The sequence below is a fragment of the Lissotriton helveticus genome, chromosome 9, assembly GCF_964261635.1.
Source record: "Lissotriton helveticus chromosome 9, aLisHel1.1, whole genome shotgun sequence".
In the NCBI taxonomy this organism is placed as follows: Eukaryota; Metazoa; Chordata; class Amphibia; order Caudata; family Salamandridae; genus Lissotriton; species Lissotriton helveticus.
Genome location: NC_136070.1, coordinates 240,311,454 through 240,336,093, shown reverse-complemented (window position 1 = coordinate 240,336,093; position 24,640 = coordinate 240,311,454). Strand labels below are relative to the sequence as shown.

Here is a 24,640-nt window from a genome sequence, read left to right as displayed (position 1 = left end):
GTGCACCACCACATCACTCTGGGGCACCACCACATCACTCTGGGGCACCACCACATCACTCTGGGGCACCACCACATCACTCTGGGGCACCACCACATCACTCAGGGACACCACCACATCACATCACTCAGGGACACCACCACATCACATCACTCAGGAACACCACCACATCACGCAGGGGCACCACCATATCACTCAGGGGCACCACCACATCACTCCGGGGCACCACCACATCACTCCGGGGCACCACCACATCACTCCGGGGCACCACCACATCACTCCGGGGCACCACCACATCACTATGGGGCACCACCACATCACTCTGGGGCACCACCACATCACTCAGGGACACCACCACATCACATCACTCAGGAACACCACCACATCACGCAGGGGCACCGCCACATCACTCAGGGGCACCGCCACATCACTCAGGGGCACCGCCACATCACTCAGGGGCACCGCCACATCACTCAGGGGCACCGCCACATCACTCAGGGGCACCACCACATCACTCAGGGGCACCACCACATCACATCACTCAGGGACACCACCACATCACATCACTCAGGGACACCACCACATCACATCACTCAGGGACACCACCACATCACATCACTCAGGGACACCACCACATCACGCAGGGGCACCACCACATCACTCAGGAACACCACCACATCACTCAGGAACACCACCACATCACTCAGGGACACCACCACATCACTCAGGGACACCACCACATCACATCACTCAGGAACACCACCACATCACATCACGCAGGGGCACCACCACATCACTCAGGGGCACCACCACATCACTCAGGGGCACCACCACATCACTCAGGGGCACCACCACATCACTCAGGGGCACCACCCCATCACATCACTCAGGAACACCACCACATCACATCACTCAGGGACACCACCACATCACATCACTCAGGGACACCACCACATGACATCACTCAGGGACACCACCACATGACATCAATCAGGAACACCACCACATCACTCTGGGGCACCACCACATCACTCTGGGGCACCACCACATCACTCTGGGGCACCATCACATCACTCAGGAACACCACCACATCACTCAGGAACACCACCACATCACTCAGGAACACCACCACATCACTCAGGAACACCACCACATCACGCAGGGGCACCACCACATCACTCAGGGGCACCACCACATCACTCAGGGGCACCACCACATCACTCAGGGGCACCACCACATCACTCAGGGGCACCACCACATCACTCAGGGGCACCACCCCATCACATCACTCAGGAACACCACCACATCACATCACTCAGGGACACCACCACATCACATCACTCAGGGACACCACCACATGACATCAATCAGGAACACCACCACATCACTCTGGGGCACCACCACATCACTCTGGGGCACCACCACATCACTCTGGGGCACCACCACATCACTCTGGGGCACCATCACATCACTCTGGGGCACCATCACATCACTCAGGAACACCACCACATCACTCAGGAACACCACCACATCACATCTCAGGAACACCACCACATCACATCGCAGGAACACCACCACATCACATCACTCTGGGGCACCACCACATCACTCAGGGACGCCACCACATCACTCAGGAACACCACCACATCACTCAGGAACACCACCACATCACTCAGGAACACCACCACATCACTCAGGGACACCACCAGATCACATCACTCAGGAACACCACCACATCACTCAGGGACACCACCACATCACTCGGGGACACCACCACATCACTCGGGGACACCACCACATCACTCGGGGGCACCACCACATTACTCGGGGGCACCACCACATCACTCAGGGACACCACCACATCATTCTGGGACACCACCACATCACTCTAATACACCACCACATCACTCAGCCCAACCACATCATCACTAAGCACCACAAAAGCTCTGTCCTTGCTTGATACCAACAAGCATTGCCATAGCCAATAGGACTCGCATTAGGAAAGTGTAAGCTGTTGGCTTTGTGAATAACAATGGTATTAATTTATATATTTTCAAAGCCAACACATATTAAGAAAATGTGTCATTTATAATACCAATAGCTCACACTTTCCTAATGCGAGACCTTTTTTTTCTCCTTTATGTATTTTCCTCCTAACTGTGGCTCTCTTAAGGAAACACGTCACTTTTCGAGTGCATTATTTTCTGTAGAATTGCACCGTTGGTACTAGGAGGAGATGCCCTTTCTCCGGTCAACCAAAAAGGTAACATAGCAGAGCTTCTCAGGGTCCCGTCCTTGAGATTTTCAGATCATGGAGTAAATTCTTCTTACCGAAAACTGGGACCACCATGGTATCTCCTGAAGTTCCAACCTCGTGAACACCCTTATGTGCCAGTTTGAAGATCACATAGTTACCAATACTAAGGGGATATTTATCAAGGATTTGCGTCTCCCTAAATCCAGGAAGACAGTCGAACAATAACAACATGTTTTGCTTTAATCCACACATAAACAGTGTACGTAATTGATTTCTTTACAGCAACAAAGCTTTTTTTAATATTATTTGTAAATTTATTCATTTATAGTATAGAAAGTATCCTTGCATTGCTACAAGCATGAATACACTCTGTATCTGATATTCTTCATACAACAAAGCTTTCTTGTAATAGTTTTTTGTAACTGCTGTCTTTCAATTCACCAATCCTACCAGCTAAACTCTGTACAGGAAGCCTGACACAAGTCCTAATATTTTCAAGGAAGAGTAGCACTCCTAAAAATCAGATAGATTTTTGCAAGAACTCATAAATGCAATAGCTGGTAACATCTAATGCAGGGTTCTCCAAAGTCGGTCCTGGAGGGCCGGATCCACGCCAGATTTTTAAGATAACTACAGTTATCTAAAGGGGGATATTCGAAAAAAATCTGGCATTGATCAGGCCCTCCAGGACAGACTTTGGAAAACCACGCTCTAATTGCTTGTTAGAAGGTTTGCTGGACATAGCTGTTGAATATTGTGTTTTTTCGATTTGTGTCTCTTTCTGCTCGCTCCCCCTTATTGTCAGATTTTCATTGCCTGCTTCCCATATTGTATTCCTTTTTGTTGTTCTGTGCCTTTTTCTCTGCCCCTGTGCCCCGCTTCCCGCCGCCTGCGTGCAGCCACGCCCCCTTTTCTTGTGTGCCCTCCCCGCTCCCGCCTCCCAGCTGCTCTTCCCTCCCTCCCACTTCGCCATAAATGGCGACCGTGCGGCGCAGGTGAGTGTGACCTGCCCTCAGGACACCCCCGCGCCGCACGGCCACCAGCTGTAGCGTGTGCGTCCCCCCGCTGCTGTTCTCAGCCTCGCTGAGCCCGCCCCGACGACCCCGCCCCCCGCCGTAGTATCTAGCATGTGCTTAATATTGTGTTTTTTCGATTTGTGTCTCTTTCTGCTCGCTCCCCCTTATTGTCAGATTTTCATTGCCTGCTTCCCATATTGTATTCCTTTTTGTTGTTCTGTGCCGTTTTCCCTGCCCCTGTGCCCCGCTCCCCGCCGCCTGCGTGCGGCCACGCCCCCTTTTCTTGTGTGCCCTCCCGCCTCCCAGCTGCTCCTCCCTCCCATTTCGCCATAAATGGCGACCGAGCGTACGCGCAGCGTTGACGCGCAGCGGGCGTGCCGATTTTGCGCCAAAGGTAAGCCCGTCTGCGCCCGTCCGCGCCTGGGCCGTGCCCAGTGCCAGGACCCCTGGCCCCCGCAGACACCAGCCCACCCGCCGGACCTACAGCTCCACCGACCTCAACGCACTCAACGCCGGCCGACTCCCGGATTGCTACCGAGCCACCCCAAGACGCACCCACGGACCCTTCTGCTGCCACTCCTGCAAGTTCACCTGCATCCGGACCTGCACCACACCAGCACCCGCCCAGCCGAGCACCAGCAGCAACCACCTGAAGTGCATCCTGCTCAACACCCGATCTGTCCACAGACACGCCGTCGAACTCTGGAACCTGCTCGACACTACATCACCAGACGTCGCCTTCCTCACGGAAACCTGGATGAACGCCTCCTCAGCACCCGATATCGCCATCGCCATCCCAGACGGTTACAAGATCACCCGGAGGGACCGCGTCAACCAGACAGGAGGAGGCATCGCCATCGTCCACAGGAACACCATCCGCATCATGACCAACACCGACGACGCCCTCCCAACCGCCGAACACCTGCACTTCCAGATACACACCGACCCCAAGACCACCCTCAGAGGCACCCTCATCTACAGACCCCCGGGACCATGCACACAATTCAGCGAAGACATCGCCGACTTCATCAGCCCGCACGCTCTCCCCTCCGCTGACTACATCCTCCTCGGGGACCTCAACTTCCACCTGGAGAACAACAACGACCGCAACACCACCACCCTGCTGGACAACCTCGCCACCCTCGGCCTCAAGCAGCTGGTGACCTCCCCCACCCACTACGCCGGACACACACTCGACCCAGTCTTCTCCTCCAGCAAAGACATCTCCTTCAGCCACGCCACCGGACTCCACTGGACGGACCACAGCTGCGTCCACTTCAGCTTCAGAAGAACAACGGCCCACCACCACCAGCAACAGCTTGCACGCAGAAGCTGTAACAAGATCACAGCCGACCAGCTCGCCGCTTCCCTGAGCCTGGACCCTCCCACCAGCACAACGAACCCCAGCCAGGCCGCCAACAACCTCACGAAGTGGATCAGCAACTGCGCAGACGACCTCACCCCTCTGAGGACCCCGCCTAGCAGACCCAGCAGCAAGAAAGCCCCGTGGTTCACCGACGAACTCAAGAGCTCCAAGAAGAACTGCCGAGCCCTCGAGAAAGCCTGGCGCAGACACCCAACACCGGACAACATGACCACCCTCAAGCTCGCCACCCGAAAACACCACCAACTGATCCACGTCACCAAGAAAACCGCATTCAAGGAACGACTGGACAACAACGCACACAACAGCAAGGAACTCTTCAACATCGTTAAAGAGCTCTCCAACCCCAACGCCGGAAACAACGACATCACCCCTTCACAAGACCTCTGCAACTCCCTCGCCTCCTACTTCCACAACAAGATCGCGGACATACACAACAGCTTCAACACTCAACCGACGCACGCCACGACCACACCATCGCCCACCACCACCACCCTCCGCGCTTGGACCCCGATCAACACCGAAGACACCATCTGCACGATGAACTCCATCCACTCCGGATCTCCAACTGACCCCTGCCCTCACCACGTCTTCAACAAGGCCGACTGTCATCGCACCCCATCTGCGGGACATCAACAACACCTCCTTCGACACCGCTACCTTCCCGGAGAGCTGGAAGCACGCCAAACTCAGCGCTCTACTGAAGAAACCATCAGCGGACCCCACCGAACTCAAAAACTACCGCCCCATCTCGCTCCTCCCGTTTCCGGCCAAAGTCATCGAAAAGACCGTCAACAAGCAGCTGGCTGCCTTCCTCGAGACGAACGGATCCCTCGACCTCTCGCAGTCTGGCTTCCGGTCCAACCACAGCACCGAGACCGCCCTCATCGCTGCCACTGATGACATCAGAGCCCTGCTCGACAACGGAGAAACAGCGGCCCTCATCCTCCTGGAACTCTCCGCGGCATTCGACACTGTCTGCCACCGCACCCTAGTACAGCGCCTCAGCAACATCGGAATCCAGGAGAAGGCACTGGAGTGGATCATCTCCTTCCTCACCGGAAGGACACAGAGAGTCCGACTTCCCCCGTTCAGATCAGAAGCAACCGAAGTCATCTGCGGCGTCCCTCAGGGCTCCTAGCTCAGCCCAACCCTCTTCAACGTCTACATGAGCCCCCTCGCAGCCATCGCACGCCAACACAACCTCAACATCATCTCCTACGCCGACGACACCCAGCTGATCCTCTCCCTCACCAACGACCCCGCCACCGCCAGAGCCAACCTACACGAAGGGATGACAGACGTAGCCAAGTGGATGATGAACAGCCGCCTGAAACTGAACTCAGACAAGACGGAAGTCCTCATCCTGGGATCCTCACCCTCCGCCTGGGACGACACCTGGTGGCCCCCCCGCCCTGGGCAGCGCACCCAAACCAACAGACCACACACGCAACCTGGGCTTCATCCTGGACTACTCTCTCTCCATGACCAGACAAGTCAACGCCGTCTCCTCGTCGTGCTTCAACATCCTGCGCATGCTTCGTAAGATCTTCCGGTGGATCCCCACCGAGACCAGGAAGACGGTCACCCAGGCCCTCGTCACCAGCCGACTGGACTACGGCAACTCCCTCTACGCCGGAACCACCGCCAAACTCCAGAAGAGACTCCAGCGGATCCAGAACGCCTCAGCAAGACTCATCCTCGACATCCCTCGACACAGCCACATCTCCGGCCACCTGAGAGACCTACATTGGCTTCCGGTCAACAAGAGAATCACCTTCCGTCTCCTCACCCACGCACACAAAGCCTTACACAACCAAGGCCCAAGATACCTCAACAGCCGCCTCAACTTCTACACTCCCACACGCCAGCTTCGATCGACCGGTCACGCCCTCGCCGCCGTCCCACGCATCCGAAGAACCACCACAGGAGGAAGGTCCTTCTCCTACCTGGCAGCCAAGACTTGGAACTCACTCCCGACCCACCTCCGCCTGACCCAGGACCACCTCGCCTTCAGGAAGCAGCTCAAGACCTGGCTGTTCGAGCAGTAGCGGACCCCCCCCTCCCTAAGCGCCTTGAGACCCTCCGGGTGAGTAGTGCGCTATATAAATGATTGATTGAATGGACTATTTCCTCTTCACTGAGTAGTGAGCATTTACGTTTCGCCACTTCAGTGTTCTACTCATTCTAGGAACACTGATAAGCGTTTTCTACTTCGTAAATTCTTACATGACTACTTGTGTATAATGGAAACCCATTCACAGTAACTTGTGCCACTGCTTCCATCCATATTATGCATTTTACATCACTGACCCCAGAACATAAACTGCAAACACCAGAACTACTCCTAAAGAAGCCTATTCTTGATACAACCAGAGAAAACCCAAACATAGGTACACACTATGAGCACATCAGAAGCAGACTCTGCATTCCTACAACAGTCAGACCAAGTGTATCAGTAACAAACAGGTTTTACTTTTCACTGCCCGATGCTAATACATGCTTCTTGTTTGCACCTCTGAAAACAAGACTGGACAATGAACATGCATTTGTATGCTATGTCCTAGACACTATACAGCAGAGTTTCAACGTTTTCTTATAGAAACTCAAAGCAGTTTGACACGGACTGTGGCATAGACGCAGGCTGATTAGATGCACATTATATAAAACACTGCGATTATATTCTGCATAGAAGACTTAGAGGGGATTCAGTTTGGGTTGCTATATTACATGAATCTGGTTACTCATACTAGGTGTGCAGTGCTGGACATCTAAAAGGTCTTGTGCAGAGTTGTAAAGTTGGTATTATACTGTTAGCATACGATGACAGACTGCTATGTTGCTTCCGTGGTTAAACCTGTGAACTAGGGGTTTGACTGCACATGTGGGTCAAATCTCAGGGATTTGTCTGCAACATTTAAAGTTAAGAATTGGACGAGTGTCAACAGGCTCAGCTTCAACCAATCCTGCTTTTTTAAATCCAGGGGTATGGCTTGCTGTGTCTGGCTTGTGTTCCGTTACATAAAATAGTAAATATTGGAGTAAATGCCTAAGCAACCATATATATTTTAAAACTAAATAAAAAAAAAACACAATGACTAAAGGCGAATATTATGAAATTTTCCCAGTTGCTAACCATGTAAATTGAGCAATATTCGTATTCTTTCTCCATTAGGTTCCTCTTTATACTTTTGTAAACTAAAAAGTTGATATTTCATTATAAAACATATAGAGGACTAGTATGCCATACAAAATATAGAAACAGGGTATTTTGTTGTTAACGTTTTCATGCTTGGTGGTGCGAGGTAACATCCTGTTTACCATGAGCGCAGAATAACACGCTTAGTCCACTCTCCCAATGGGAAGTCTCAGGTTGGCTCAAATACAAAAAATAACAAATGTTCATAACTCAGCCAGCTCGATTCTTATATTAAACTTCATTCAGGGTGTAATTTACATCCAGATCCCTACATTAATAAGTTGAACAGATTGATATTTTGGGATAGGTCTTCTGCTGGAAGAAAATGCATTGGCCTGAAATATTTTTATAAGCGCCAAAGACAAGAAGAGAGCTTCAGATTACACCGTGTCAAAGTCCATGGCTTTCATTTCACAACAGTTCATTTTGGGAAATGGAATCTTCATTCGCTTCAATTGAACCTAATAGACTAACATACCAGCCTTTATTGATTTGACAATGGAAACCCATACCTTTATAAAGTTGTCTCCTCTATGGCACATATAGAGTTTGCAAACTATAACAAATCTACACTATCAAATCAAAGTAATTTGCAATTGCATTTCTCCTTTATGTGCCTTTTAAAAAAATATAGTTCTAAAATAACACATTTTGGTGGTTTTCTACCTTTTATTGGCCCTTTGCATAATTTGTTATCATATAAAAGTCACTTGAGCTATAAATACAAAGATTATCAATGTCCAGTAAAAATATAAATTCATATCTGCACAGTATTACATTAGATAAAAGGTTCACTACTGCCTACAAAATTCAGCAGTAACATTTGGAAGAGAATAGGCAAACAATGTGAAATCTAGAATGTACTTTGGTAGAAGTTCTTTCACAAGTCCCTTCCGGGCATTGCACAGGAAGTAATACAGTGTTTCTTTAGTAACAGGCTTGTACCACGCTTGTCTTTCAGGGAACTTTATAAAAGGGGGTGCTTTCACTTGTTCAAGTATGTAGTTGGCATCATCGTTCAACCTTTCATAGGATCCAATGAAGTCATATTGGACTGCACACGGCTGACAGAGATTGTACATTGGCATCCAGTGTTCATTCATCTTCTCAACATCCTCATCTATCAAGTACCACAAAAATTCAGAGAAAGTGACATCATCGCCCCTGGACTGTCCAGGGTTCTTCCTGTACCTTTTCACAATTTCAGTCCCGTACCTCATCTGGTACTCTTTAATCTCCCCAAACTTGTTCCTGTAGGCTGACAACAGTCTCTCCATCGGCTCCCGGACAAACATGAACTTGAAGTAATGCTTTAGCCGATAGCGGATCTCCTCAGCCTTCATGTCTGCCAAGAACACCAAGTCGCTCTTATGATCCATCTTTACATTTACGTTCACATTTTCCAGGGCCCCGTCTAGAACCTTCAGTACTTTTTTCCAATTGGAGCATGCAATTTTGGGAACATAGCAATATAAAAACTGGTACTTTTCGTTTACCAGTATGTGCTTAAGAACCGTTCTCCTCTGGCTTATTGATAGCTCCCAGATGTTATGGGGCATGTTCTTTTTCCCACAAATAGTCTGTATGGTCCTATTCCGAATGTCCTGTAAAACCTGATGGTCCACATCACCCCCATTCATCACGTGCCTCATCACTCTTGGGCTGGCTCTCCATGCCACGTCCCCTCGTGGGGATGGTGGGCTCATGTCAGTTAAAATGCCTTTCTCGATCATAAGGAGCAACCCACTGGAGGCCACAATTACAGCAAACATTAGCATGGAAGGGAGCAGCATGGTCCTTCGGGCACGTGAGCGGTGGTGCAACACCGCCCTTTGCGCACCCAATGGGCCACCATTCTTACTCATCATGTTCAAACCTTTGTCCACCTGCAACAGCGGGCGTGGAAACATTGTTCTTCAGGCGCCACTTCCAGCGGGATATCAGGTTGCTAGCTGTAGAAAGAAAAATGCTTTAGTCAAACTCAATTTACCACGTCTCACAGAAGGAAATCTCAAGTTGTCTTACTTCAGAATTATACAGGTACACTCATTTTTAGCCCAGTACTTAGAGGCTACATTAACTAGCATTGAAGGGAGCATTGCTGGTCTGATTATAGAGGGGATGAGTGCACAAGGGAACAAAAGAGGGCAAAAAGAAATGTGCCCACTCCTAGTTGTTGCAAACTGAAAGTCCCCATCCATTAAACATCAAGTTTATGGAGGAAAATCACAGTGCAGTCAGCCCGACTATAAGCAACCCCATTGGAAAAAACAAAAATAGTTTAACAATTTTGTAGCTAATCTTTATTGTGCCGACATTATCCATTTCCTGGTTTAAGCAGGTTTTTAATCTGAGTAGGATTGCTTTGTGAAATGGTCTCATGTATTTTCCTTTCGTATGCTACTTGCAACATCATAAACTTGTAAGGTCCGAGTATATCATCAAGTCTTCATATATTTTGTTTCTATTCTGGTACTTAGTCTTGTATTTATAATCAGTAACACGAGTACAAAACTATTATAGGACAAAATAAGGTGAACTAAAAATCCAGATATTCTCACAAGGGACAAGATCAAGTACAGCTCTTTGTTGGAACACCAATTTGTAATTTTGAACATGTAATACCATTCTATTAAAATTCTTAGACAGCAATAGCAAGTTTCTCGTGTCAGGAGCACTCTAAAGCAACAGTTTCTAACAATCCCAGAAAGGCTAAACATCACAGAGTGGACATGTAATGTTTCTGAGAGCGAATCAAAAGTGCCAAGGGCATGGGTACGTTTTTTTTTTTTTTAGAAGTTTCTCTTATTAACTACAGCAAATAGTTTTGCAGCTAATCCTCAGAGGAAAAGAATACTTTTGTCAGCACATGACACTATTGTTAAAGGAAGTCTTAGTAGAAGCGCCTTTGCAGAGAAATTAATCCATAACAAAGTGAACACATATTAAAATCCCTCATTTCAATGGAGCGTGCCCACGTGAGGTGCCTCAAGGCACACATCTCTGGCAGACTCATTGAGGCTCCCTCCCATAATGGTGTTTCTAATGAGACCTGGAACCTCAAGGGTCCCCCAGAAGCATGTACTGAAATTAAAGCAAGTCTGCCTAGCTGGAGTTTTTTTTCATTGTGATTCTTTGAGTAACTTCCCAAGCAGAGGTTTAATTCGTGAGGTGCCTCCTCCAGCCACAGTGGCAAAGATAGAGCATAGAAAAGCCCTGCAGCTCTGGTCCAACAGCCCCTCCTTGACTGCCCCCTAAAAGAACGACCCTCATGTACTAGAAAGAGACCAACGAGTTCCCGAGAAAAGTCAAGTGGATCATAAGCAAGGTTTTCCCTAGAGAGAAAGTTTAAAGAGTAGACAACAGCTATCTATGGTGTCCACTCTAGGAGCTAAGGCTAATTAAGTATCTGTTAGGGATCACACCCTTGCAAATAAATGCATTATATATAGACAGTATGTACTCCTCTTTCTCTATCTTAGAGTGCTCCTTGTGGTGTTTGGTTCACGCAATTAGCTTTTCCCTAGATAGATGATGCAATGGACAAGCAACACGTAGCAGAAAATGACAGTATTTAAAACTTGAGACACTCAAACAATCTAGCTGAACTCTTCCTTTGGCTCAGGCCCTCGAAAGTGTTATACTTTATTTATTTTTTAAACTTCTTTATTTTAGCGTTTTCCAACAAAACAAACATCATAACACAATGTGCATGCTCCTGTCCCATCCCTTGTGTGAGCCATGTGCTCAGCTGCCTCCCACACCCCATCCTCCTACAATACTGTATTATGGCGATTGTATCATACAAAGTAAGCCAATAAGCAAACGAGCGCACAGCACCCTTGGTCAGTTCGGATGGCAGGCGTGCCCCACTGCCCTTGAAGCCGGCTACATGCAGATCTAACCCAACACCTAAGCCCCCTCTTCTGTATTCTCAACTACATTTTGTAGTATTGTATGCCATGTTTACCGGCCGTCCACCCCTTTATTTTAATTTCTAATCGTGGCCTACAGAGCTAGGGCCCATTCAATTGTGTCTTGTGTCCTCAACTTAACACTCGGACATCGGCTACCCATCCTACCTACTGCTGTGCGCAGTTTGGCGAATGGCAATTGTATTGCTTTTTTTCACTTCTACAGGGTCAATGATGTAAATTCATTGAAGGGCTGAAGAATATTAGATAAAGTGCCTTGCCCATTTACAATCTAGTTTAACATCTAGTGGCAAAGTGATCAAGGGATCCACGTCTGGGCATACCCTGCCAACTTAGGGCGAACAAAGCAAACACAAAGTGATGATGAAGGGAGTGCTGAAACTTTTCAAACACTCACGCCCAGTCACAGATCTGGGCTGAATCCATCATCATTCTTTAGCTCACTTTGCCACCTCAGTTCAGACCCAGCTATATGCAAATCAGTCTTGACCCTGTGCCTCATGGGAACAGGCCAGCCCGAACTGCCAAGCCAGGTCTTTCCTGAACTGGAAACAAGCATCCTAGGACAGGTTTCGGGGTAAAAACCCTTTTCAACCAGGCTAGCTTGAAACCAGTGGCAAAGTGAGCAAGGGACCCACGTCTGGGCATACCCTGACAACTTAGGGCGAACAAAGCAAACACAAGTATAAATGATGACAGCTATCACAGTCACTAGAACTCTGACAGCAGCTAAAACGCTCCACTAGGGAATAATAAAGTCTGGTTTTCAGCTTTTTTTTTGTTATCCAAAACATGTAAATTTGAGGGAGATCTTAACATTCAATGGAAAATAGTTCCAAATCACAGGGTTCTGCATTGTGGAGGATCCTGCACCAGGGGTACCAAGATAGAATTAGCAGAGCGCCAACAGTGCTTGGCTCTTGAGGTGTAAATTAAAGCATGGCAGATAAGAATGAACTCTTGAAGAAAAGGCAACAGGGGCTATGCGACAGAGATATATAAGGTTAAGAATAAGATAAGCCATTCTGAAACGAGTACCCATGAAGCGGCCAAAGAGCTGCTGAAACATGATCTCTTTTGTGAACTCCAGCAATGACAGACTACTTAGGGGTTGACATAGAATGGTCTTTTGAAGCCTGCACCCAAGGCAGTTTGACTCATATGGTACAGAAATGGTTTTACCTTGTTAGTAATGATATTTCAAGGCTTAGTATTTTCTGGTTTCCTACTGACTGAGTACCGGGTCACTGTCTCTTATGAGGTAAAGCGAGACAAAGTTCCTAAATGACCAATTCCCAGTTTCCTTCCAGTTAAACTTTTCAAGCACGTATTCTTCAAGACGCGTGTGTAAAAATCAATAATCTTTTACCACGCTATCAACTTCTGAAGGAAAAATGCCAAGCAATATTTTGAACTTAACACTATGGAATGTATGTTATGGGTCCGCATGTGTGAAGTGGGCAAGGCGTGAACTAAAGAAACTGGTGAGTGTCTTGCAATAATGCCAGAGAACTATGAGTTTGGAGCTGGAATCAAACAAATAAGACCCTGACACTTCAGAATAAGAGCACTGATGGGGACACGAACTACTGCAGTCTCGACAACAACGCAAATAGAGTCCTTGCACATAAATTAAGATATAGACAGATGAGGAACTATATTAAAAAGGTTAAGGATCATGAACGTAGACATGTATTTGGCAAGATGGAAATATTTTAAACCAGTATTACTCCAGTTTACCCTTTGCACAACAGACAAACCTTGAGAAGCAAAAAGCATTCCTAGACTCAGTGCAACTGTTTGCAGTGTCAAAAGATTTTTCCTAGCGGTAAGCATAATAAGTAGGCGCTTGTAGCTGCCTTGCAATTTGTATTCAATAACAGTGGTAGGCACTGGGGAATTCCCGCTTCTTAACAAGACATCTTGATGGCTAGAGTGGTCGACCTCGAAGCTGGGGAACTGTTTTTGAGTCTCGGCAACGACGCTCAACATCCTGTGATTCTGGGCAAATCACTTAATCTCCCCATGTCCACCAAAAGAAATGGATGTGTCCTCCTGTAAGGTAACTGGTGCTATGATACCCGATGTCTCGGGTCTAGTGCGCTATATAAAACTCCCCAAAAAAAAAATATAGTAATAATGGGGGTGATGAGTGATTTGAGATGAAACTCAAGGCCCATGAAGTTGTACGCCTAATAGACATTATGAGGAAGGGCAGGCAAGAGATAGCGCGGTTCTAAAAGCCAAGGAAATGATTAAAAATATCGCAGAAAGGAGTAAAGATATATGGATTGGAAGAAGAAAAAACAACTAATGTGGTTAAATTGGAGATTTTTTTTTTAAAAAGACTGAAATAAACACAGAAACCCGGAAAGAATGAAAGACAAAATTAAAAAGGGATGGTAGATGACAACACAGATGAAAAATGAGTGACAATAAAAGAGATAAAGTGTGAAAGAAAGATGAAAAATAGTGACATAAAATGGGAAAGATAGGGGGGCGTGGCTTGGACGCTGACCGGGATGACTGTGTGAGCGAGCTGCTCCGCGCCTGATCCCGCTATTAATCCTGTGGATCCCCCATCGGAGCTCCCAAAAGTGCGCTCTGCCGGGTGAAATACCGCCGCAGAGGAGGGGAGTGCCTGCGCCGGCGGAAAATCGGCAGCGGAGCGGAGGCCCGGCTCCGGAGCTCAAAGGGACCAAGCTGCGGCCGTAGAAAATGGCGGCGTAAGGAACAGATTGGCCTGCCCGCGGAGAAGGATGAGCCCGGTCTGAGCCCGAAATTAGACGTCTGCCTTGAGGGGTGAGCGGACCGGGATTTGCTGGCGGGAGCGATCGGAGCAGAACTGCGGAGGGGCGAAGGTTCTTCCAGGCGAGGGTTCGGCGACTGGGGTGCCCATCCCCCCGCTCTTCAACATGGCGGCCGCGTGAGTAGCGGTTTGCTCCTGCGAAGAGGCGCCTTCGGCGCGTGGCCACTGGGTCCTCAGAAGAACCAGCGCGAGGGCTGGAAAACACTGCCTGTGAGCTGCTAAGTGGCGGCAAGAGTGAAATCAGACCGCAGGAGATCACGGCGGCTGCCGGGGGCGCCTGGGACCGCGCTCTGACCTGGTGGAGGTTGCGGGGTCCCATGGCAAGTGGTGTGCCCCGTATGGGTGGAGCGACCTAGGAGCGGGGGCTGGTGCTGAGCCATTCACTCTGCACGGCGATACGGCCCTGCCCAGCTACCGCAGCCGGCTCTAGAGGGCGTCCCGGCGGCGCTGTCCGGGGTGAGCCACTGGACCATTGCGGCAGATCTGCGCTGTTCCCGACCCTGCGGTGGAGGTGATGTGAGCAAAATAATTAACGGCCATACCCACGTGCAAGGGATCAAAGGCCAAGAAGGCACTGAGGGCGCGGAGTACAGCGCGTGAGGAAGGTGACGCTCTTTTGGTTGCGGGACTCGAGCCCCTGCACTGGTATACACTGGGCCCGGCTGGGAGACATTGGAGATCGGGGTGCCCACGTTAGGAGACCCCTTACGGAGGCCCTGGGACAGCATCTGAGGAAACAGCGATGGCGGCTATCGGCGGTGCCACGGATATCCAGCCTGGGCATGATGTTATGACCTCCTCAATCCAAGATGGCGGAACCCATGCCCCACCGGATACATCGGCGCAGGAACAACGGCTGAACTTGCGCCTCGATAGCATACTAGAAGCGATAACCGCGACGAAGGAATCGCTTCACCATGATATAGCGCAGGTTGCAACGGGGCTGGGTCTCCTGAAGGCGGACCATGCCAAGCTCTCAGACAGAGTGAAGGAAAATGAACAACTGCTTAGGGACCTGAAACCGGCGGTGGTGACTGTGGAGCACAAGCTAGATGACGTCATGGGCCGTTTGGCGACACTGGAACGACGGGCTGAAGATGCTGAAAGTCGCAACCGAAGGAATAACGTGAGGGTGGGGGCGACGCTGTGAGCTACATGGAGAAATGGTTCCGGACGGTGGTAGCGCCGGAGGGTCTATCTCCATTTTTCTCCCTGGAGCGAGCGCACAGAGTGCCGGCCCGCCCGCCTATGCAGGGCCGGCCACCTAGGCCGATGGTGGTGAAATTGCTGCACTACAAAGATCGCGATCTGTTGATCCAAAGAGCGCGTTCACAGGGCCCATTCCAGGTGGACAATAACAAAGTTACTATCTTCCCAGATTATACACAGGACGTCCAGAAGCACAGAGCATCCTTCTTATCAGTGAAAAGAGAATTGAGGGACGAAGGGATTCAATATTCCTTGCTTTTCCCCGCCAAATTGAGGGTGATCGTGGATGAGAAAACTCACTTCTTTCAAACTCCGGATGAAGCATGGTCGTGGCTTGAACTGTACCAGGCGGAAACGGATCGCTCGTACAAAGGGGATAGAGGAAGGCAAAAGCCGGTTCAGATACGGAAATCACAGCGCATTCGCACACGAAATAAACTCGAAAAAACCATGAAAGAGGCTAAAATGGCAGCGGATAAGAAGGGGGCCCTGGCTGCAACGGCGATTATTACGGGATCACAGCCGGAGAAGACATCGGGGGGGTCGGACTCCGAAGAGGTGGGTGAGAAATCCGGAGGAGAAGATTCGGACACTGGGAGCATAAAGGGTCCAGCGGTCACCCCACAGACTTCCGATGGACTGTTTAATGAATGACATTTTATAGAACTGTACGAATCCAAGTTCCGTATGGGGACGGTCTCTCCGCATATCTGCTGGACTCGCAGGTTTGGAGCTATGTCTGCAGTGTGGGATCCAGGGCGCGGGGTGGGGCCTCTGCCCGTCTTAGGTCGGCGCCTACTCACCCCCTTGTGGCCCTTAAGGCCTTCTGTGGTAACGACCACAGATTAGTGTTATGTGTGCTGTGCTGAAGGTTTGGAACGGGGCTGAAGCTGGGTTATTAGGTCCTGTCCTGGGGAGAGGGGTTTTGGGAGTTTTATGGGATGTTTTGCAGGGGGGGCACGACTGCTGTGATGTTAGAGCCTACTGTTTATCATTGATACTGTACAGAGACAACTGTGATGGGGACATTACCTGATTTAAAATGCATCACATGGAATGTCCGTGGTCTTAGAACGATGGTAAGACGTCGTAAGGTGCATGCCTATTTGGTGAGACGGGGCGTCCAGATAGCACTGCTGCAGGAAACTCATCTGACCGAGAAAGAATGCACTGCCTTGCAGAGGAGGTGGCGTGGCCAGGTGTTTGGCACCAAATACTCAGCATTTGCCAGGGGAGTGCTGATATGGATAAGGGCGGGGACACTGTTCCAGGTTACGAACCAGCAGGTGGACCCAGAGGGTAGATATGTGGCAGTGGAAGGGAGGTTATATGGTAGGGAGGTGGTCCTATGTAGTGTGTACGCCCCCAACGTAGATCAGGCCCGCTTTTTTGATTGTTTAACGGGCTCGCTGGCCTGTTTCCTGGCAGGCCCAATCATATTAGGAGGTGACTTTAACTCGATTGCTGATGTGCGGCTGGATAGATCGCACCCACCCCTGACCGACTCCCCAGTACGCAGGCTAGCTGCTCACAGGAAGGACTGGCAAGACGGGTGGGGACTGATAGATGTGTGGAGGACACAACACCCTGAGACTAGGGACTATTCCTTCTTTTCAGCGATTCACGCACTGCATGTTAGATTGGACTCGGTGCTATGTAGTGGACCTTTAGCGGCTGCCATAACTCACACGGAATATTTAACAAGGACCATATCAGATCATAATCCCTTATTGGTGTCAGTCCGGTGGCAGCAGGCGAGATCGGCAGTCCCTACATGGCGGCTACCACCTGACACGCTAGAAGACCCGGTGTTTAGTGACACGATTCTACAGGGCATTGAAAGCTATTTTGAGTCGAACGAGGGCTCGGCCACCACGAGATCGTTAGAATGGGATGCGATGAAAGTGGTGTGAGAGGTGTGTGCATGGGCAAATTCTCGAATGCAAGGACGACAGTTTTGAATGATCTGACGAAGGCGGAAGGTGCATTAAGGGGTTTGGAACAGCGGCGACCTGAACGACCAGACTTACAGGAGCGCTTGCTAGAGGCTAAGGAATTGGTGGCGACTGAAACTGAGAGGCTGCGGTGCTATGATTATAAGTTGTATGCCATTAAGGTTCATGCGGAGCGGGACAAAGTGGGTACGCTCCTGGCCAAGCTCACTAACCCGGAGCCTAGGGGGTGCCCAATCATGAGTATACAAACGGAAAGGGGGGACATAGTCTACTCGCAGCCGGCGGTTCTGGCGCGCTTTCAATCTTACTACACGAGATTGTATGAATGCCAGCTGGAGGCGGAGGCCTCAGAGATAGCTGATTATTTGGAATTGGTCCCGCTACCGGTACTAGATGGTGAAGCTGCGAGGGATCTGGGGGGTCCCGTAACAGTCACTGAAATCAGGGTAGCAATCAAACAGATGGCCAGGAACAAAACTCCAGGGGTGGATGGTTTGCCGATTGAGTTCTATGCCAAATTTATTGATCTATTGGCACCCAGACTATTGGTGGCATACTCGGAAGCCGTGGAGCTGGGACGCCTGCCTGAAACGATGAGGGAGGCACTAGTGGTACCACTGCTGAAACCAGGCAGAGAAGCACTAGATGTCACTTCTTATCGTCCCTTGTCTATGCTGACGGTAGATTACAAGATCCTGAGCCGTATCTTGGCCACCAGATTATTACCGCACATGACCACACTGGTACACGGGGACCAAGCGGGATTTATCCCGACCAGGAATACGTCCATGAATATATGCCGTCTGGTTCGGATTTTAGATGATTCTGGGGCGTCACCTCCTGGCCCCGCGGGCTTATCAGTTGACATTGAGAAGGCTTTTGACAGCCTCGAATGGGAATACCTAGATGCAGTGCTGGCGAAACTAGGAGTAGGAGAAGGCTTTCAGAGGTGGACGAGAGTTCTCTACTCGTCGGCAACGGCTAGGGTGCGACTGGGGCCGATTATATCTTCAGCTTACCCTGTATGTAGGGGGACGAGGCAGGGTTGCTCGCTGTCCCCCTTGTTGTTTGCATTAGCTATGGAGCCGCTGGCGGCACGAGCAAGGTCGGGGGTCGTGTATGAGGGGATTACTCAGGGAGTAAAGACGCATTATATATCACTTTATGCGGATGATCTTTTACTGTACCTAGCGGACACCGACCGAGCGCTGGGGGGAGCGGGAGAGATGCTGGATAGATTTGGGCAGTTGTCAGGCCTTAGGGTGAATTGGGCTAAAACCTGTGTGTTTCCACTGCGGGCGGGAACACCTTGCCCCCCACTCGCGATGGAGGTAAGGTGGGAGCCCACCTGTTTCACTTACCTGGGAGTGCGCATTTACCATGGGGCCGAGGACCTGCTGGAGGGTAACGTTGGACGGTGCGTGCGTGCGCGCACTGAAGGGTAGCATGGCCTTTTGGGCCTCCCTCCCTCTGTCGGTGATGGGACGAGTGGCATTACTGAAGATGGTGGCGCTTCCGCGGCTGCTTTATTATTTTCGGACCCTACCGATTTGGATCCCGCAGCGGGTCTTTAGGGAACTGAGGACGCTAATTACTGGCTTCCTTTGGGGTCACGGGAGGCGCAGGGTAGCATTGGACACTCTAACTAGGCCCAAACTAGAGGGGGGAATAGCAGTACCTGATTTTGAGTTGTACTACCTGGCTGCACAACTTCAGATTTTAACACAACACGTCGCCAGGGAATTCAGAGGGCTAGAGCGCGAACGTGGGCATGGTATCCAGAGGCATGTCTTATCATACATAGTCATGCAACAGAAACTAGATAGGAGGGCCCTCACGATGGAGGAACGAACGCTCAAATTTTGTTGGCACAGGAGCCTGAAGAGAGCAAAGAAAACCCGACCATACGCACCGGAGATACCGCTGGGGATGCTAACTGCACTACCGCATGGCGGCGACTGGTCTCAGCTGTTAGACTGGGAGGAGCTGGGTGTGCAGATGGTGGGGGACCTATACCTGGATGGGGTGTTGGTCCCATTCCAGACGTTGCAAGAGCAGTTTGGTCTGCCGGATGGATCCTTCCTACTGCACGCAGCAGTGGTTGCAGCAATGCAGAAACACTGGAGGGGTGGGCTGGCCGAGCCAGAGGCAACTTTGGCATGTCAATATGTGGTGATGGCGGCGGGAACAATTAAAGCGGTGACTTGCCTTCACGCCAGAATATTGACTGAGGGACTGGAACCACTTTTAGCACTGAAGACGAAATGGGAAGGCAGCATAGGCAGACCCATCCCGGACGCGGTCTGGAGTCAGATTCTAGGTCGAACATGGAAGGGTACAAGGAACGCTCGATTCCAGCAGGTGCATTTCTTCATCATCCATAGGGCCTACTTGACCCCGGAGAGGATTACTAGATATTTTCGGGTACATGATGCAATGTGCCCGAGATGCTTGGCGCCTGCTGCTGATCTGGACCATCTGTTGTGGGGGTGTCCGAGACTGGGTACGTACTGGCCGGAAGTGGGGGACATCCTGAACGTGATCACGGATAGGGAAGTGGACTTTGATATGGCGGCATGCCTGCTGCTCTGGTTCCCTCATACTAAGAGAACGAAAGTGACGAGTAAATTTATTGACCTTGGACTCATGCTGGCTCAGAGGGAGATCACGTGGCACTGGAAGTCTAGGGAAGGCCCGTCAGTGAGGAGGTGGATGAATGAGTTGTTGAAATGGGCCGGATGTGAGAGCGCTATCAGACTGCGACAAGCTGCTAGGATTGATAACGAGAAAAGTTTGGATGTGGCGAGAGCATGGGAAACGGTGGTTCAGGCATTGCGTGATTACATGGTGGGAGATGAAGGCGAGACGGTTTGAATGGACGGAACGCCATGATGCTAGCAAGACAGACAGCAACTCCTGACGGGTAGCGTGCTCCGGGGTTGGGATAGATTGCACGGGCCGCATCAGCAGCAGTTGGTGGGGGGAGGGACGATACACGAGGGGTAGTTAGGCACTGCAACACAGTCTAGGAAGATGCCATAGGTGGAATATGCAGTTGGATGGCGAAATAGGAGGTCCTTGAGGCATAACAGCGACTGACCAGACAGTGTTCACAGTAGGACCCTGGCGAGGGACGTTGGAGGCCCATAGGAATGACTGCATGGGGACGGATGTACACTGTTGACATTGTTCCCGCAAGACGTATGTGTCAGTTGGTCGGTGCACGGGGGGCGGGAGTTTGGGGGATAAAAGCAGATACTGAATAATATCGATAACCGACCGCCTGGAAAGGGTGGGTACTGTAGCATCTTCCTGCAGAGACACAGAGGATGGTTCTGGCGCGCCGCCCAGCCTCCGGGATGTGGGCTGAATGGCTGTGTACAACTTTCACGTCAATTATGTGTTGCATGATGCAATCGGTGTATTGGTTAACCTATACTGAGGTCTGTTTTCTGATTCTGCAATAAAAACAAATTAAAAAAAAATAATAATAATAAAATGGGAAAGATAGAACCATGGTTAGTATGATGAAATAAAGAAGGGAAGATAATTTAAGCGCCCCAGCCAATATCTCAGGAGTGGAGAAGCCTGGTCTTGCAAGAGCACCCGCCAATGGTTGAAAGTGGGCGGTGTTTTATTTTTCTAGCTACTCCATTGTGCTATAGCGTGATTTTCAGAAGGTGAATGTATTGCGAAATACGAGAGCCCATGGGATTTGAGCCACTGCATGAAGCGAACCCCCAGGGCCTCTGACATCCTCTAATTACTTCCCTAGCTAGCATGCTGTATCGCAAGAGATATGTCGCATTAGTGTGGGCACCCGTGATCCCACGCACAGGCTTTTCAGTGTTTTCACGGACCACGCATGGCACTATTACACGAAGCCTGCCTTGAACTGCGGCAGCACGGTTGCATTTGGGCACAGCACAGGAGACAGCAGACGTGCAAATACTGGGAGGGGGCGTAGCTTCGGCGGGGATGGTACACCGCCTAATAAATTACATTTTGTGATGCCTGGTTGGGTGCGGGAGGTTTCCAGTCGAGAAGGCGAAGAAGTGTCTGTTGGAGTCCACCCGGGATGTTTGCATAAACAGAGTCAAAAACTCAAACACGCTCTCTGTTTGAAAGCCTCAAAAAAGTTGGTTATTTTACAATATATTGTTTTCTCTCTTAGTACTCCTACCAATCTGCATCCACTCCCTTTCCACTGCCCCTGGAGCCCCTCCCAGACCTCATACTTGTCGTATAATTTGGAAGCAACTTACAGAGGGACAAAGTGAATAAAAATAATCATGTTTAAAAAATGGTGAGTCCCCTGACAATCGACAATGCTGACATGTATGAGGCCGGCTTGGCTTCCGTGCTTCACGTCACCGGGCGCTGCACGATAACTTGCTATGTAATTTCCGAAGAATTGCTGCTTCAACAATCATCTCAAGGCATCCCTTTCCCCGACAGCAGACCGGCATGAGCAGCTATTTGCCAACGCAGCAGTTATCGCCTGCAGGTACCTTTTTACGTTTCCTGTGAAGGTGGACTAAGTAAAGCTATTTTATAATTTGAAAAATAAAAATTGAGACAAACCTGAGGCCCGTCATCCGCCCAAAAAAGCCTCTGCATCGCTGGAGCGTCATTTGCGAGTCAACATCCTTTCTTGAGAAAGTTTATCTTCAGGAGTTCACAGGCTGCCTCTGCGCGAGAGAAAGAATGTGTCACTTTTTCCCGTCAGATGGAGGGGGTGGGGGAGCATGTAAGCCGATTTCCTATTGGATGTTCCCTTTGTTTTGCGATTGGTTGCGTTGCAAAATTCTCTTGCCTTATAGGCTAACCCATGCACTTTGATTACTTTATGCATATTCTATTGGTGCTGGTGGGATTTTCCTCCCAGAGCTCCTAAAAGAGGGATTTCCGTTAAGCAGCTTGTCTAAACGAGGGCACGGCTAATGATGTCTATTCTTATCTACGTTTAATGTTGTCTCTAAAACCTCATTTGCTAATGTTGCAGCTTTAAAGTGTACTTCTCTACATAGATTACTCAACCAATACAGACTATAATCCTTTGGTCATACAACTTGACTGACTCTGTGTTTAAGAAATACAATTTTTTTTACACCGGTCACATTTGGAAATATATTTAGGGAGACTTTGAAAAAGTATTTTTGATACACTTCCTTTATAAATCCATGCAGGGGTTTGATACATTTTGTTTTCTTTTTCATGGAGCTTTGGGTTAAATCTGCCCATAGCTGCCAGCTTTCATATAGCTATGTGTGACATTTTCATAATTTCAGTGTAATTGAATGAGATTCAAAGACTGAGTGACACTTTCTTGCGAGCGAATTCAAGCAGCTTAGATGAGGAAAACATAAATATCAGAAATTACACCAATTTGAGCAATGAGAAACTAAGATCTTAAGACTGCTATACAGCTCCAGGAATAGAATAGCATTAACCTAGTAAAAAGCAATAACTCCCAGCTAATTCTCATAAAATACAGTTTTGCGAATATGCCTAGTTCATGTTGGAGGAGGTGTGTGCAGAAAGACCTCAACAACCCTTCCAGCTGCCCTGCATTTGGAGGATCAGGTACAGAGTGTCCTGGCACATTCCTGAGCAGGCTTGGGGCCTCCTGCCGTGACAAGACACTCTTCTGCCCACCCTCTGCCCCAACACTGCCTTGGACCTGGTTTCCTGTGCACTTTCACGCAGGGTTGGATTGGGACCAGAAATGGGCCCGTACACCCTTAAAAAGTTGCCCATCATGACCTATCATGAAATATTGATTGATATGTGTCAGAGGGCTAAGTTTTGGAAACATTTATGGTAAATTCAGTGTTTTAAAACTTGTAGGGCCTGTCACTTTAGGTATGTTTTCTAGGATAATAATTTAAAAGGGAAGCATTCAGGCAGAAAGGCCTGCATGTTTGAACAGAAGTACAGCATACCAATTCACACATAGGCGTCCTCAGTAGAGCAGGTCTGTGCCATTTCCATCGTCATGCTCCCTCTACATCCATTCAATCAATCAATCAATCACAGACATTTATAGAGCGCACTACTCACCCGTAGGGTCTCAAGGCGCTGGGGGGAGGGGGGTGCCGCTACTGCTCGAACAGCCAGGTCTTCAGCTTCTTCCTGAAGGAGAGGTGGTCTTGGGTCAGGCGCAGGTCGGTCGGGAGGGAGTTCCAGGTCTTGGCGGCCAGGTAGGAGAAGGACCTTCCTCCTGTAGTCGCTCTTCGGATGCGGGGGACGGCGGCGAGGGCGTGGTTGGCTGATCGGAGGTGGCGTTTGGGAGCGTAGAAGTTGATACGGTTGTTGAGGTAGGTCGGGCCTTGGTCGTGTAGGGCTTTGTGTGCGTGGGTGAGGAGGCGGAAGGTGATTCTTTTGTTGACGGGGAGCCAATGTAGGTCTCTCAGATGTCCGGAGATGTGGCTGGTTCGTGGGATGTCGAGGATGAGTCTGGCTGAGGCGTTCTGGATCCGCTGGAGTCTCTTCTGGAGCTTGGTGGTGGTACCGGCGTAGAGGGCGTTGCCGTAGTCCAGTCGACTAGTGGCGAGGGACTGGGTGACGGTCTTCCTGGTCTCGGTGGGGATCCACCAGAAGATCTTTCGTAGCATGCGTAGGATGTTGAAGCACGCCGAGGAGACGTTGTTGACTTGCCTGGTCATGGAGAGGGAGGAGTCCAGGATGAAGCCCAGGTTGCGTGCGTGGTCTGTCGGTTTGGGTGCGGTGCCCAGGGCGGGAGGCCACCAGGAGTCGTCCCAGGCGGAGGGTGAAGAGCCCAGGATGAGGACCTCCGTCTTGTCTGAGTTCAGTTTCAGGCGGCTGGTTGTCATCCACTCGGCTACCTCTTTCATCCCTTCGTGCAGGTTGGCT

The 24,640-nt window shown here is 49.9% G+C and overlaps 1 protein-coding gene across 2 annotated transcripts; it reads right to left on the bottom strand.

Moving 5' to 3' along the window:
- Positions 1-8,505: 8,505 nt before the first annotated feature.
- Positions 8,506-22,485, bottom strand: CHST14 (carbohydrate sulfotransferase 14). Of its 2 annotated transcripts, none has more exons than XM_078659808.1 (2): positions 22,349-22,485; positions 8,506-9,808 (listed from the first exon to the last, which is right to left on the bottom strand). In XM_078659808.1, exon 2 carries the CDS (start codon positions 9,764-9,766, stop codon positions 8,651-8,653), a length of 1,116 nt encoding a protein of 371 aa, XP_078515934.1. In that variant the 5' UTR covers positions 9,767-9,808; positions 22,349-22,485; the 3' UTR covers positions 8,506-8,650. The 2 variants fall into 2 exon arrangements, with proteins under 2 accessions (XP_078515934.1, XP_078515935.1); XM_078659809.1 differs by having other exon boundaries at positions 8,506-9,804; positions 22,349-22,477.
- Between the last annotated feature and the right edge of the window lie 2,155 nt (positions 22,486-24,640).